Source organism: Accipiter gentilis, chromosome 25, assembly GCF_929443795.1.
Source record: "Accipiter gentilis chromosome 25, bAccGen1.1, whole genome shotgun sequence".
Classification (NCBI taxonomy): domain Eukaryota; kingdom Metazoa; phylum Chordata; class Aves; order Accipitriformes; family Accipitridae; genus Astur; species Astur gentilis.
The window spans coordinates 12,219,282-12,236,682 of NC_064904.1; the positions used below are offsets into that span (position 1 = coordinate 12,219,282).

General features: G+C 36.0%; 1 protein-coding gene across 6 annotated transcripts in view; it reads right to left on the bottom strand.

Annotated features, from left to right (window-relative positions):
* PPP1R13B (protein phosphatase 1 regulatory subunit 13B) overlaps positions 1 to 17,401 on the bottom strand; it is a 72,274-nt gene that overhangs the window by 16,005 nt on the left and 38,868 nt on the right. For all 6 annotated transcript variants that reach the window (XM_049828369.1, XM_049828370.1, XM_049828368.1 and 3 more), the window contains 3 exons: positions 2,887 to 2,988; positions 1,684 to 1,858; positions 1,094 to 1,290 (listed from right to left, as the gene is read on the bottom strand). In XM_049828369.1, the coding sequence (XP_049684326.1) occupies positions 1,094 to 1,290; positions 1,684 to 1,858; positions 2,887 to 2,988 (474 nt within the window). The remainder of the gene's footprint in view (positions 1 to 1,093; positions 1,291 to 1,683; positions 1,859 to 2,886; positions 2,989 to 17,401) is intronic.

The following is a 17,401-nucleotide window of genomic DNA, read 5'->3' on the forward strand; positions in this document are numbered from 1 at the left end:
AAAAAAAAACCTGAAGCAAATTTAAAGTCTTGATAAACATGCATGGGATCACTGTGAAGCACAACAGAGAAAACTTAATCTATTAAGCATCTTTGCACTTAGAAATACTCAAGAGGCAGGTATGCCTTGTATAAATGGGGAAAGGGGAAAAAGAGCGAAAAAGAACTTATTCCTAATTCATGAAAACATGTGATGGATTAATTTGTATGTTGTATTTGCTCATGTAAAGAAATGAGCGAGACTAATTTTGATTTTTAAATTAATTTTGAAATATTAAATATATATTACAGCTGTTGCCTTGATCACAATAAAGTACATGAGTAAATAAAAAACCCCCCTCAAATCCTGACACATTGGCACACAATTAAGTATTCCATAACTTTGAAACATAAAAACTGGGCAAAATTGCAATATAAATGGAATATTTGATTACTCATGTGAGAACTACACTTTAGATGTAACAATCTTTTTGGAAAAAGATACATGACAGTGATACAGGGAATACTGTGTGAATATACTGCAGCTATAGTGCCACTATACAGTGCCGTGAATACAGTGCAGCCAATATTTTTGATGACTCTGTTAAAATGTCTTATTTAATTCCTATGTATTTTGTTTATTTACACCAGACATTATAGCTATATTTTCACAATATATTTTAACTACACTTTTATTCACTGTCCAGTTATGTCTCCACATTAAGATGACATCCAAGTGAGCTTGCTACACCCAGTTCTTTGCAAAACAGAAGAGTACCAAAATGAATAATTTTAAAATTTTTTTGAGAGATTAAAACAAATACTAGATTACGTCAACATTCAGTATTTCAGTATTAGAGGCTGAGAAATGCCCTTCAGAACACCTGCACACTTTGTATCATTATGTGTATGAGCACCACCAACAATAGTTTTTAAAGCTAATGAAATTCTGATTTAAAGAGGGTTATATGCTAACTGCAAGCTCACACATTAACAGCATTCCAATACACCAGTTTTATAAGATGTCACAGAACCAAATGGCCACCCATATGAGCAGTAATACAACTTTTTAAAATCTACAGCTATCATCCAAATAGCATCTCTCCATTACTTACCTGTAGCTCTTGATACAACTTTTTTAATTCTACTGCTGCAGGTCCTGTCATTTGTCCATTGTAAGACTGAAACCCATTCAGTTTCCCTTTCCTTAAATCCTCCAGTTGCTGGGTAAGTTGATCCACTTTTAACACTGCAGCCTGTAGCTCCTGCTGCTTTTCTTGGAACATGGCACTTATATGCTCAATTTCAGTTGCTAAAATTAACAAGATAAAAATAACAAAAACCAATTAAGTAAAGCAGAAGTTGTTATTTTTTTTAATTCTACAGGTATTGATAAATACAACACACTAGTTTTAAATCTAGTACATGCATGCACATATAAAATATTTATGTGCTGGGAATCTGCTAACAGTAGTAATATTTCCTAATAGAGAATACACTTGTTCTGACTTTATGCCTGACTATATAAAACAAACAAAAAGTTGCATCATATACAAATTTCATAGAAACACAGCACCCTCTGTAAGACAAAAAACATTCCATCTGAAATCTTGCTTCAATACTATATTGACTACCAATATAGCATTGCTAGTCATGCAGTGAATAGTAAATTGAATTAAATAAATTACTTAGAATTTCCACATACACAGATTGCCATTCATGATCTTGCTGTAGTCTACTTGTCCTCTCATGGCACGAATTTTTTTCAGCTTTGTCTCCTGGGTTTCAACACGTTCTTTAAGTTTTTGAAGCTTTTCACTCTCAGAAACAGACTGCTGCTGACGACGTTCTTGCTGCTTCAGGTAACGCAAACGTTGTTCCTGACAAAATGAGGTTTTAGACAAGAGGTGCCTGTTACCCATTTATTTAAAAAAAAAGGTTAACTTTGAAAAACCCATCACTATGATCAGCGTGGTTTTTTTATTTCCAAAAGAAGTTTTATCTAGTTAAAATATTTATCAGTCCTCCTAGAAAAACTCTTTTAACATTAACAAACTTGTTTTAGAGCAGAGATTCAAGATTTTTTTTTAGACCAAACATCAAATCTACATATAGGTGCAAATACAACCCTAGACTGAACACTCACTCAAACACATCTGTGAAGCTTCCTCTGGCATTTGTTTTCTGATGCTGTTAACACTTCTTCTGCTGTTGCAAAATGAACTTCCAATGCTGTTATCCAGCTTCCCAAAGAAGACAAAATATGTCCAACAGACCATTTTAAATAAGCTGACCTACTGCAAGATAATGTTCCTGTTCTAAACAACAGTCCTTCTGATGGGCACACATGGAAAATTTTTCTTTTTCTGCATTATTTCCATCAAGAAAGAACAACAGAAGCCTAGGTACTCCAAGCATCCAATGCATACTGTATAACACCTACAGCAATGTCAAAAACATTAAACCTACTCCCCACTCTGAAAACGTACTTAGATTCTTACATCTCAGAGGCTTTGGAAATGTAATACATGAATATATATGAAGTGGGCATATTCTCATCTCACACCACTATTACTATACTGGAGTGAATGAGCTACTAAAGATGAGCATAGAATCAAGCCTGGTCTGTCACAGATCATGAGGTGGGCCTCACAAAAGAGACAAATAAAACCTAGCAATGTTTTTATAAAGATGCATGACTTGGCTTGACATAGGTTGTTACAGTATCATTTACAGTGAAATGCTGTATAATGCATAGGTTAAGATTAACTTGGTAAAATGATGGATTTCTCAAGCTCTTTCTTGAGCTTATTTAGAATGAATTAGTGTGGTTTTCTGTATCCATGAAACTTACTCTTGCATATGTTGAAGAAATTTGTATTTATTATGATCTGTATATAATTATTACCTTAGCAACCAACATTTGCTGTTGATTTTCAATCTGCTGCTGTTGCCGGGCAGCCATATCTTGAAGTTCAGAAAGAGTGAGCTCAACACGTGGATTCCCAACCTGTAGAACACAAAATGTTACAATAATGTGTTGACATACATTGTGTTCTGACAATAGAAGCTAAATCCCCACTCCTCAGAGGAAGGCTAAAGCCTCCTCCCCAGCCCTCAGAGGAAGAATAATGATGGACACCTCTGAAAGAGCTAGGAACCTCAGAGCAGAAAGAAAGGACACAGATCACGCACATACGAGGGACAGAAAAAGCAGAAAGTGGAAAGACAAAAACACTACAAGGACAAAAGAAACAAGAGAAAAAAGCCCTTATACTACATTTAACACTGCTCTGATAGGATGTTCTGTAGAATTGGTACACAGTACTGGTATGGCACATGTGATAACACACATGCAAGCAGGTATTTTAGGTGGTAATTGGAATCTGGAGCTTCTTTCCTTTCCTAACATTTCAGTCTAACTGCCTTGGCAGCTTGAATTGGTGGTTAGCATTATTCACCTAGTGCAGGACAAGACCACATGAGAACCCTTAGATAAAGGCTGTCACTAAGCTCACATCCAAAGATGGTGAGATTTCCTGGCAGATTGGAGCATTTAAGGTAAGAATCTGTGAAAAACAGTCTGTACAAAGTGAAGCAAAGTGAGTTGATCCCCTTTGGATAAGTAAGTGGCTATTACTGAGCAAACTTTGAAAAGACAAGATATTAGTGGGGCTTTACCACTCCTTTTCCATTTCAAAACTAACAATTCACAAAATTTATATAACGCTGTGACAATGTGTGAGACCAAATATGATGTGTTTTTAAAGATGAATGCCTTGTTTCAGTATATTCATAGTTTTATCAACAAATATAATTTCAATCTATACGTTACTTCAATTCAACCACATTTTTTACTATGCAATCACAAGAAAGAGTGCAGTGTTACAAGACAAATTCCAGAAGTTGACACTTGCCGAATACCTGCTTTGCCACTCAGAAAACCAAACCCCACAACCTTAGAATTGCATGGTTTAATCACAACTTTAGAATTTGCACAGAAAGAAACCAACAGCCTTTGAAAAATTACGCTGGAAAGCTGAAAAGTTCAGAAGAGACCAATATCTGTTTCAAAGTATTTACACTCAATTCAGTCAATTTATCAGATCAGTGTAAAAGCTGGACTACTGCATTGAAATAATTCAATAAACAATGGAGTATTTTCACCAAACTACATGACTAAACTATTAGTAAACCAAATTAAAATTACATCACTTCCTATCCCCGATATAGTCAATACTGCTGAAAAAGAAAAGAGAATTAGATGGTTTAGATATATCGATAAATAAAACTCTGTTTCAAATGAATGTTTACAAAATAGAATGAGGTACATTTGAGACATACAAAAAAAAGGAAATTAAAAAAGAAAGAAAAAAGAAAACCCGCAAGCACCTCCCCACCCCAGTCAATCAAGTATCAGACTATGGATCTGATCAGACCTGATCCTAGAGGAAAGCTGATTTAGCTTCTCTGCTTTTCTGGACCCACTCTACTGACTTCCAATGCAGTCCTGTAGTGATCTGATTTGACGTGTCCCCTCCAATATCTGTACCTCACTTTAAGAAAAGTACAGTTCTCCTCCAACGTCTTCTTGATACCAAAGTAACTCAGCCACTTTGAATGGCTTGTTTCATATTGCTACATCAAATTCCTACTTAAGTATTTATCAGTTCTCCAACCAATGCAAAACACAGAACTGTTTCTTTAAGCTTCAGTCAGGAAATGAAAATAATATTTGATTTAAAATAACTGATTTTTTTTCCTACCTGAATGCCAATTAATATTTCATGTTTCTGCATACAATTATTCAGGTAAGATATGAACCTCAAGGTTAGTCACTAAAACGAGCCAGATTTGGAACACTAACTTTTAAAGCTGCTGCATCTTAGACACATGACATAGACATGCCGGGCTAAAATTTTTAGAGAAAGTATTGTCCCTCTTTGAACATTTCCTACTGAACAAATTATGGAGCAAAATTATAATTCCTACTGGATACTAGAACTGAAACTCCTCTTACTAGTCAACAATAATATTTATAGTAAAGAAGTAATTAAAAAAACCCCTATGTATTTATTTACAGTTACAGCTGTATAGAACAGTGGCACTAGAACAAAAGGTAAAATCCACCTGAAACACTAATTTTCTATTTCAACACTTCGTTAGTGAGCACAGTGATTAAATAAAAAAAAAAAAAAAAAAAAAAGAAGATTGAATTTATTAGTGTGTACTTTTTTTTATTAGTATGACTTGTGACAGACAAGAATCCTTCACGATATTCTTTAAGGCCAAATAACTTGTACACGCTTCTGGTCACCAGCTAATAAATCAAAGAAAGAGATTTTAATATTAATTACAGACTGAAAGGCACAAATTGGGTAAGAAAGTAAGGAAGCTTTTCCAAGTGTCATCCACAAACCAGAATGTGCTCACTTGAGTCAGGAAAGTAACATAGAAAAACCAGATGCTGTTCCCAGAACACGTTCAGGCTCTGCTGACTTCCTCTGACATGATCTTCTGCCAGAAAAACCTAAACCTCTACATCTGTTTCTGCTGAACTCTGTAGGTAATTCTTAAAAGGGGCTCAGAAGGGCTTGAAGGCTTCCCTCTGGATCACTGATTTTAAAAAGTAAAAAAGGTGGGGAGGTAAATTGATAGTATTTTCTCAATACACATATGCTCTGTTTCAAAAATATAGAACTTGCATCAGACTACGCAAAGTCTTCCCACTGCTTCCCTCCTTTCTGCTTTGATCATCACTTTAAGTTAACAACATTGATAGCTCATTATATTTCCAGTTGTAATTTTTAGTATAACACTGTCCGAGAGAGAGAGAGAGAGAGAGAGATGTTTTATTCTGCCAAGAAATCTTGTTAAAAATATATCCAGACTCAAAAAGGGGTATCTGTATAGGCGTTGTGCATATTTCAAGGTAAAAAAAAGCCATTTCACCAGGTGAAAATTACAGAAAGTATATCTTAAAATGCCTGAATAAAAAAACCACACATTATTTTGTATTATGTAAAATACAGAAGATTAATTATAAGATAAATGCAAATATTAGCTCCTCCTTGAAGAAGCTATTAACTATTGTAAAATGTTCCATTTAGAAAGTGTAATGTCTAAAAACCTTTTATATAAGGCAAAGCACAGGAACATGGGAAACAATGATAATTAACCATTTAAATATAAATGCTCTATGAGAAATCTTTTAACGTTTACCTCACTGAATACCATAAGTGTCCCTTTCACTTAAAATAACTACATTACACTTAGGAAAGAAAAGAAGAGGCAGCTGAGGAAAAAGTTTTAAACCTGTAACTTCACTCGCAGTTTGTTCTTTTTCATCCACATGGCAAAAGCAGTAAACAGACGAAGCAGAATTCCTCTTCAACATCAAATCAGTTATTTTCGGATAGACTGTTGCTGATTTCAGGTCTCCAAACCAGGATAGCATCATTTTTGAAATAGCATGAAAATCACTGAATCTTCCTCTTGCTGAGATCTAGTTGAATCAATTAGTTTAGAGCATTTCATAGTAGTTGAGCCTGCTTGTAATAATCTGTATGCAAACACCACCACTGAAAAAATTCAATCTCTGTCCTTCTTCAGAACCCCAGGTTATGAGAAGCAAAAAGAGTGCTGCATTTTCTCAGTTCTTTAATGAGGTGGTTGGTTTCTTGGATTCTTAAGTTTGTGCTGTTCATACTAGTTATTAACAATTTCATCCATGAAGTCACTCCTCATAACAAACATGAGCCTATCATATTTAAGGTCCAAACCTCCTCCTCTCTCCTGCAGCAAGAGAAACCTACCTCCTACAGAACTGCCTTCTGAAGGAGGTACTAAAAAGCCACTACAAATATCTACTCCTCCAGATTCCAAAGATTCATTTGCTACATGGTGATACATCAAAGCAGACAGTTTTGCTGAATTGTAAATTTCTTTTCATTGATTCACAGAAGCATTTACACATACAGGTGAACTCCTAAATAAAATGCTGCCGAGCAAACACTGCACTATTAGGCACTAAGGAAGTATTATGTATGTCTCATAGATAAGAATACTTTACATCTATATTCCCTGATTTCCTAATATTGACAAGAACCTTTAAAAACTGTATTTCTTTTGTTTAGCATGCACTTTAAAAGGTCATGATGAGAGACTGAATTTGTAATGAACTGGAGTTTCAGCTTCTGACATTACCCTCCTACTACAGCCTAATATTTTACCATTTGATGATTAATATTTTTGAGACAGGCAAGATGAATGTGGTACAGTAGTAATTAAATAGTTTGGGAACCAGTTTACAAGCAGCTTCAAAACAAGTCATACTTCAGGCATTTAATTAAGAGGAACCTCCTTTAATATTTAATTCTACACATTAATCTTGTTACTCTGAAAATTCATTTTCTTGTTCTTCCTTCCTTCCTTTCTGCCCTCACACTAGGCTGTTCTGTCTATCATCACATACTTCTCAGTCTACATGCTTCTGAGCTATTATGAAATGGCTTACGCATTGGCAACCCACAATAGTAAATGAAAAATTGCAACTGAACTCGAAATATTTCTTTGACAAGCAGTGTACTGTAGTCGAGACATGTAAGCAATAAGGACAGATTCCAGGGTTTTTTGCCTTTACTCCCATGAGAAAACCATATTTAAGAGGAATCTAATTATGTCAATCTTAAAATAAAATACTCATGAGACTGACCTTTTGAAATAGATTATTTTTTAAAAGATAGTAATTAGGATGTGGCTTGATTTTATGCATTTCTTTGCCTCCATGTCTAAGCCATGAAGATACTTATTTTGGATCATTTTCTGAGTTTGCACTAGTGAGAACAGAAAGTTACTTTGAAAATAATAATGAAACACATACAAACCCACATCTGAGATTGTTATGATGTCAGAAATAAGAGATTATAGGAAAACAACAAATACTCAAAAGCTTTACAGGCCACCACAATGACTGGCCATCTCATGTTTAGGTTCAGCAACACCTAGCCACTCAAATAGCCAGTGTAAAGCATAATGTAACCAATTAATTGAAAAAGAAAACCAGAGCAGTACTATTGTTTCCCGCACGGTATCTCTTCAGATCTTTTTCTAGGTTTGCAAAAGCCACCATGTCATTAACTTCCCTTATCGATTCTTTTCCTCTTTTTAAGATAAGTGTTCACACCCATCTCCCACACAGTTCTTCAGTTCCCTTCCCAATGCCCTGCACTAGAAAGTGTAGGTTGAAGTACCTCCAGTAGCCTGAAACTGGCCAAGCTCCACGTTCTATGCGTATTCTTGTACAATGCATCAGGTGCAAAGAACTCTCTCTCACTTGTTTTCTAGTCTTCTTCCTAGCATTCACTTCCATCACCTCTATCCCTACCCCCTCATTTACTACTTGTCTTTTTAGTACTTTGGTCCACCCTTCTCTCTTGTCACAGTCAGAGATGATTCTGAAGTTAAACCACCAATTGCCAAATTCCAACATAACCTAGGTAAAATGTAATCAACCAGCGTGCAGGGTTGTGTCTTAGCTTCTGCACTGGAGCCCAGAATGGCTGGTTCTGACTCTGGCCATCAAAAGGGGTACCCAGAAAGTTTTTCTGCTTGCATCCTACTACTTTCAACCACCTATTAATTTACTGACAAGCCAACACAGAGCAGCTACTAAATATAATGCAGCATATAACCCACCCACAACCCAGCTACACTGTTTATTCTTTATATAGGCTGCCACTCTAAAACTGCAGTACACATAAGGAACATTTTGGCCAAATTGCCTTTTTAGGAAGGGGGTGGGGAAAAGCAATCATTCTCTTAAGTTCTCCATACCCCACCACCCAATAACATTTTTGATGGTAAAGGTAACCATATCCTCAGCCATAATAAATTTGAAAGAAAGCAGTCTTTGTGAAGGTTGGGAAAACACTAGCATATCAAAGGCGAGAGATAGGGGGGCAGGGGGACATCCCTCACCGCCCCAAAACAAAACCCCAACCCTCCCAAAAACCAGAGATCGGGGACAAGATCAGTATTGAATTAGAGGCAGAAACTCTGAGAGAGAGAGAGAGAGAGAGAGAGAGAGAGAGAAATCCACGAAGCAACTGGCTCATGACTTAAAGAATTTACTCTTCCATGTGGGATTCACTAATGAGGCACACAACTTAGCCATATAAAAAAGAAAACATCTTCACCAGCCTAATAGGGGAGGCCAGTAAAGCCCAGAAAGGTACTGCAAGTTGCTCCTGAGAAGGCTTAAAATGCCCACCTAGAAATGCAAAGTAAATACTCTGATTTTACTGCACATACTGAAAGACTCAGTTTTCCATGATCTATAGCAGTTCCTTCCTAGGGCAAATGAGGTAACACAAAACTTACCTCCAAATTAGAAATTTACCTTAGTAGAGCTGTCAAATGCCAGAAATCTATATAGCTACATGACAAACACAGAACTGACAGGTCTGGGACTAGGTATACAAGTATGTGGACAAAGGAAGTGAAGTGTATTACATAAATGAGCATTTTCCCAGCACAAAGCAGACTGCCAACCGTAAAATGACCGGAGGTTAGCTTGGAGTGCTCACCAGCCAGTGAATTCCTAGCTGGCATCAGGGCTCTGACAATTCTCAGCCTCTCCAAATCAGGGAGCTCTCACCTCCATGGGCCATCCCCACATCTTCCTCTGTGCTGCCTTTCCAGCAGAGGGAACAGCTACAGTTCTGGCTGCACAACTACCAAATTGCCAGAGCAGGAAGGAAAGGAACAGCTTGCTTTGCCTGCTGATCCTAGCAAAAAATTTCCTAATTCTACCATGCTAACTTGGACAGGAGCAGCAGAAGCCCATCAGTCACATGTAACTTTTCTGCTTTAAGCCTCATTCAAAGTAACATAGTTTAGGGGATGCTTTAATTAGCCCAGCTGGCAACAAAACTTTAAATGTTGCTGGTAAGAATAGCCAGCACACACTTCGGGTACCTGTCCTCAGCACAACAGTAGCGATGGGGAAAACAGATGGAAGATACAGGATTTTATTATACCAGTTCTGTATCAAATAGGTCTTATATGAAATGTGTATGTCCTCCTTGTGCTATCTGGGGACTATGACAGGAGAACACAAGATGGAGTATCCGCCGAAGATTATTGATTCTGACCTCCTTACATTTCTGAAACACACTGACCCTATATACCATCAAATTTAAGAACTCTAATAGATTTTTAATGCATTTTCCATAAAACCTAATCTTACTGCCAGGCACAATGAAGGCAACTTGAAAATCTTATGTGAAAACTCATACATAACACTATGACATTATTTCCAGTTTAATGGCTTTATCCACAGCTCTGCCTTGCATTTTTTTAATTGGGTCAGAAATATGCCGATAGCAGAAATCCATTTTAAAGAATCCAATGACAATAGCACGTGCCTTTTTTAGCTTAATGGAAATGAACAAGCTAATTAAACCCAGAAAAGGCAACCACAATTTTGGGAATTAAAGGAAAATATACCTAGCATGTGCTATCTCCTGATAATCAAATAATCTTGAAATTAACATTTCAAAAGGAACCCAGTAGCTTTACTCAGAAATTTATAATAAAAATGTTATTTTATTTATGCAAATACCTACATTAACAGGGTCTTAGAATAAACATGCTTCAAGTGTATCACGATTTGCTGAAAAAAAAAATCACATTATCTATATTTGGTAAAATGTTAATATCTCTCATAAACTATACTACCTTGTTAGCAATTCCTCCAACTTGCTGATGCCAGTAAGTCACTTTAAATAATAAAACGTTTAAAGTCTACTCAGCGTAAGCCCCAGACTCCAGATTTCCTGTTTTCCCATATTGCTTTCTTAGAAATCTCACAAGTGAGGCTGTCCTCTATTTTGCACAGAACAGCTAAGAAAAGGCAGAATTTAACAAAAATCAAAACAATGTTAAAATAGATTTTCAAAATTAGAAATGGATTTAAGCCTGTATTGAACATCTGCTACATATAAAATAAACTGCTTATAAATAATTTCCACAATATAGGAAATTAGTATCTGGAACTCGTTTATTTAAAATACTACTTTCTTCCTTGCCCTTGCAGACACTTTTAAACAGCCACAGATATCTTAAGCATGTTTATCTTTAGTGTCAGCTAAAATACCTAGTAGCTGATTTGAATCAATGTATCAACCTCATACTCCTAACAAAAGTAAATTATCTTAAAAGAAATTAAACATTCTTATAGAAATAACAGATCAGTTGTGCACAAAACAACTTCAGAGCTGTTTACAATACCAACCCTTTCACTCTGAGTAATTTTGAGTTAGACATGTTACAATACATGTTGAAAACACACTGTCCAAGTGCCTTTAAAAATAGTCTTGGCGCTATATTTTTCTGGGTCTTTTAGAAAAGCAACATCTTATTCTGATAGGATAGGTAAGTATGGTTAAGATGCACTTATTGTTAGTATGAATAATATGTTTAGCATCAAATGTGCATTTATTCTTCCCTTAAGTAATTGTTTCAACATGAAGGTTTTCTGTGGTGATGTAATACTGGTTTTATGAGAACAGTATAATAAAACATTTCCAATACACAAAAATGCTGAAAATAAGTATACTGTAATTGAAAGGTATGTTGTGAAACTTAGCGTACAACTTGCACTTCCCATAAAACTTAAGTTGTTAAAAGCAAAAGTTGACCATGACATTTTGAAGTAACAAGCTTTTGATAAGGTCTTAAAACTTGAAAATGATAGCGAATACATCAAACAAAATCTGATTAACTAAGAATTTCAATTCAGAGATAAGGCACTACAAAACCCAAACTGCTCTGCATTCCGGTCATATGTCAATGAAACACACAATCATTTAAACTAAAGTGCAAAACCTACACAGTATTTAAATAACATATCCACTAAAGTGTAAAACTAACTAATTTTGAAAAGTAATTAATTACCCATTTGCCATTTTCCCATGTTATTGTAAGAGAACACAACTTTATTTTGCAGCACTTCCCATCAGCTCTAAAGACTTGCGTTGCTTCAACATGCTTCAACTCCATGTTTCTTTTATTTTCTGTCTACATTAGTTGTTTAACTGTTTGCTGTGAACAAGCCAAATTAACAACTGTACACATCTGACAAGTTCCTGCATGGCTTTTTGGCTCAGTGCAATCAATAGGAGGTAGGATTTTTTTTAATCTTATTCCATATGAAATAAAGGTTTCCCCAAATTTTTTATCAGTATGAAAAGCTGTCTCTCTGCATTCATCAACAACCAGCTAACGGAAAAGGCTAGTGGATTTTGCCAGCAGTAAAAGACCTAATCATGGCAAGATCAAGCCGGCTGTCAACTACAATCAGCTTGATTCATTGCACTTTTCATGTTCAATGGAAAATGTTGAGCAATACACGTTTCTTTCAGTTATCAGGTTAAACTGAAAATATAAGAATACAGACAATTTAGCTTTAAAGCTGCATTTGTTCCATTTGTATTTTTGTGGTATTACCAACTCAGTGCAAAAACTGAATACCAAAAAGATCATGCAAATCATTACTTTTTGTACTTAATTTTAAAGTGTCAGAAAACCATACTACCTGAAATGTAACAGCTTCTTTATTAACAGAGACTGCCTAAAATAAAAGGCAAACAGTAGTCAGAATAGATACCACAGTCTTATGCAAATAACCTTTCCAGTGTTTGCTAAATGCTTTTCCCTACACACTTCATCTTTTTCTTAAATATTGCATGCACCAAGATGAACGCGTGAGCCAGTGAGAAAGCTAAAGCTAAAGCATGTGCGTAATAGACATAGATCATAAATCAAGAAGCTGCAAGTCAGAGAAGACTCCAGCAAGCCAAAACCTAGACCTAAGGATTTTTCAATATTAAACACTGAAGAAAATATTAAACCCCATGAACAATTTCTTATGTATCTAAAAATTATGATATTGTGAAAGATAAAAAAACGTAAAAAGCTGTAATTTACCTTGTCAGGCTCACGAATGACATGCAAGTTCACGCTCTCTTCGTTCTTTCAAGAAAGTAATTCAAGCATGATTCAGTGCACTTACACAAGAGAACCAGCCAAATGGGTCTCCATAAGGACACTGAAGAACTGTATGTCCAAGCACAATACAGTGAATATTCCAGCTGCATAAAGAACAGGCTTATTTTTAGAAAGCAAGAAAAGGTATGAGCTGTAGAGTAAGATCATCCAGTAGGAATAAGAGAAGAAAAACAAGTTCAACTCCCTTGCTCCTAAATTAGCCAGAGGGACTTTCATTTTCTCCGCTTTGATCTGAGGAAGACTGCAGGGGGAACAAACCTAACAACAATTGGATCTGGAGGCAGCTGTGGAGACAATAGAGAAATGGAAAGGTTCACTTGCCTGGGAAAAACATGCGCCTAGGAAATAGGTATGCTATGTGTCCAAAGCCTAGATGGACAGGAAACTAAATGAACAAGTCAGTGAACATGGAAAGGTGTGTCAGAAAAAGGAGGCCACAGCAGCACTGTGCAAGAAAAACTACAGGGACTGTGGAAAAGATGAGAGGAAATACTAATCTGCAGATGACACAGCTACATAAAAGAGAGAACTCTAAAGGTGACCTGAAAAGGAAGAGTTGGCCTTTTAAGTACCAGAAAAGTCTCCTGCTCAGACCTGAAAGCTGCTCAGAGAGGCAGGGGGACAGTCTAAACTCTCAAGCTTTGACAATTAAGATTTTAGAGCTCTGCACTGACACAGTGAATTTCATAATCTGTCTACTGTGAGGAACTACAGAAGTAAAGGACATCTACCATCTTCCCTACAAAAAAGTAATATTAAAATATTTGGCTTAACTAAAAATGACACTAATGTGACTGCAAAAGGATAACTGTAACAAAAGCCATTGAAGTTTACAGTGCTGGTGTAAGGATTGTGAAAGCAGAGCAATACTTCATGAAAAATAACAAATGAACTTTTAAAGTAATGTTTACTTTATGAGCTAATGTGTATAATGTTATGCGTCAGCTGAAGCACTCATTTATGCTAAACTATTTCACCTTTATATAAGGGCCAAGCAACTCAGGATCTCTATGTGCAATGACAACTGGGGGCAATTCTCCACATGCTTCATTTACTTAGAAATCTAGGCAAGAGAGTGAATTGTACTGCTTCATGTTCACAATACAAATATATGAAAATACCATAGTTAGAGGTTAAACAAATGGACAGGACTTCTCATCGTCCCTGTCCCATGGACATCTGCAACTAAGTATTGCTGTAAAACTGCAAAGACATACCTAAGCAAAATTAGACCTGTAAAAGTGGAAACGAAGGGTGTAGATGAGTAAATCATGCAGTTTAGGGCTTTCCTCCTCATCTTTGTTCCCTGTAACTTGTTGAGCAGAACCACCTTTGATACCCAGAAGAGCAGAACTACAAAGTCTGTATACTACAAGTGAGTGTGTGTGTCTGTATACCACAAGTCTGTATACTGTGAGTATCTCTCATATACATAGCCATCTAGATAGATGTTTGGTATCTAGAGCGAAAGAGATTAAAAATTACGTAAATACATGGAGAAAACATGGAGGAAAACAGTCCTTTCACAATGTTCCAAGTGGGTTCCAAGCGTGTTTCCTGTTCCCAATTAGTCAAACAATCTTTAGACTCCTCAAAACAAATGAAGTCAGATATTAAGACCTAATATTAGTCATAAACTAATACTATCATGATTAAAATTATAGCAGGAAAATGATCACTGAATAAGTGTGATGAAACTCATGAAATTATTCTTATAAAAAGTAAACATCTAGTAACTTTGTCCATTATGGATTGAAATATATTTGAGATTGCACAGGACATGTCAAAACACTGTTCTTGACATTCCAAATCCAAGAATGATGCGATTCTGCCTAAAAAGTTTACAAGAAGCCTCAGAGTGAGGAATGAGGTCAGGACCATTTGAATTCCCTGTAGTTTCACAGAAGTTCTTTCTATGAGATCACATAGTTATTAGTCTTGCAGACATGTTACCCTACATAACTATCCTTTACTGAGGTGTGAAGAGACTGGGATTTCTAGTCCAGCAAGAATTCAAAAGCTATTTGTATGCATTAAAATTAGCTTTAGACTGTAATTTTTTTTAACTTCCTAATTTAATTTTTTTTCCCTTAAGTCCTTTAGTTGGATTATTTTCCTAATTTTTGAAGAGCAAGATACTGTCAGCTGTCTGGAAAATGCTTCAGACAAAACTTAACGAAGAACGCTATCAGTCTGAGGAGAATCAAAACTCTATTGAGCTGACCCAGGGGTTGAACTAGAAATCTGACAGTGCAGAAGGCTGCTATAGGGACAGCAAGGCTCCTCTCTCTGACAGGTAAAAATAATTTTAGGAATGTATGTCTTAGACAAGTGAACACCTGTAACTGTAAAAAAGCAGCAGATACAATCATTTTTGTCTCCTTAACAAAAGCAACAGAGAAGGTTGCAGCAGAAAAATAGGAAAACTTGGATCTGATTTAATTACCAGGTTTTTTACGTAGTCCAAGTGCTCCAGGAAGCCTGCAAGCAAATGTCTTCAGAAAATTTTTTTCTCCACACACTGTTAGAATTCCTTGTGCCTAAATTTTTTTATCATATTTTAATGGAATTATTTCCTTAGACTTTGCTGACCCGTGAAAGAACCTAGATTTCCAAGACTGACATCGTTATTTGTTCATTTTAAACAAGTTTGATTAAAACCTGTCTTATGTGAATGGCAGCCTCTTCCACGTACATGGTTAAGTGTTACAAACAGACAGTACTTAATACTTAAAAGCTTATATTAAATTGAATTTGCAGCTCAGGTTTGAAGAACAACTTCTATTCCAGACTAAGCTCTTTATCCTTCAATATTCCAAATTAGAAACTTCAAGCAAGTACATATATAATGTATTTCTCATCTCTTGAGGCTACTACTTCTGTTAAAAATTTAACTTGTTTGCCTTCTTCCTGACAATTGGATTTTGTCATATCTTTGCCTGACAGGCTAAGGAAACCTTTAAGTATTTTGCCTGTGCAAGTATACTTGTAAACCCCCCTATCAGCCATCTTTGAAACTTCTTTATCATACACCTTTTAGAACACATTTTTAAAAATTTAATTGTTGTATCAGAACAAATATATGACAAAATGTATAACAGATATTTAATGCCTTTTTATCTGATCGCACTTGTATGGATCAAACAATTAAAACTAATGAAAAACATACAATTCTACTCAAGGATTTTGGCACCACATGTAAATCCATATAAACTCTAAGCCTAGAATTTGACAAGCCATACCACAGAAACTCAAAAGCAGTTTAGCTTTGCTATTGTCATGATGGAATGGGATATAGAGACTGACTGCGTAAGATGCCTATCTACTCTCCGTCAGCAACCATACACTCCCCTAAGTTAAATCAATACTATTAAAAACTGTTTTGTGTGTACATATATGTAGAAGTTTTAATCTACCTGATAATGGAATTTCCCTGAGTAATTCCCCCAGCATGAAAGTATGAGTCTCCTGATGCCAAACCAGTTGGACTACCTGTTGTAAAAGTTTTGCTAAAAGCCTGATCTGAGCCACTTTAACAGAAATAGTGAAGCTCAGTTCTGTTATCTAATCAGCACAGAATTTTAATTCTCAACTCTATCTATCGGTCACAGCTTCAAGACTAAGAAATTTTCCAGGAGTGCGATTCTCCTGTTTGGGATGATGGTGAAGTTTTCTTCCTCTACATGAGTTTCTTTTACACTAAAGCTAACACAAATTTCATAGTTAGAGATAAAATCAGCTTCCACTTTTTATTTCTTGGCAAAGGCTTCAGTCAATATCCATCGAGAAAAAAAGCTTATTGATATCAGTCTCTCTAAATCAGGGCAGCAATTTTAATATTAGAAACAGCAAAAATAAGTTAAAGATAGAATGGTACACTAGACCACAAACTGACATTTTACTCTCCCCAAGTAAATTACCAAGTAGAAAAATAATTTAAACCAAGCAACCACAGCAAACGAGTACTGTCTTCATGTACAGACTGTTTTCATTACACTAATCTACTTCTATTCAGTCCAATATACTTTACTTCCACCATGTTCCTGTACCCCACCCTTTTTTTCCTCCTGAGCTGCATCCTCTTTCTTGTTCTCTCATCTCCAAGAATTTTCTCGGTTATCTGATTATCTTTTCATCCAGACAACCATCATCATCCGGTCAGTCCTCTTTCTGGGACTTCCTTTAAGTACACCTCTGATCCACTTTTTCTATTGATGACTGGTAGCTGCACCACGACGGGTGGCTCCCCACTCCCTCTCCTGTCTATCACTGACCTCCAGTGGTTACAATTATATTTGCTCTGTCTCTGTTTTCAGACCGCTGCTGCTTGCATGGAATGAAGCTTGGATCAT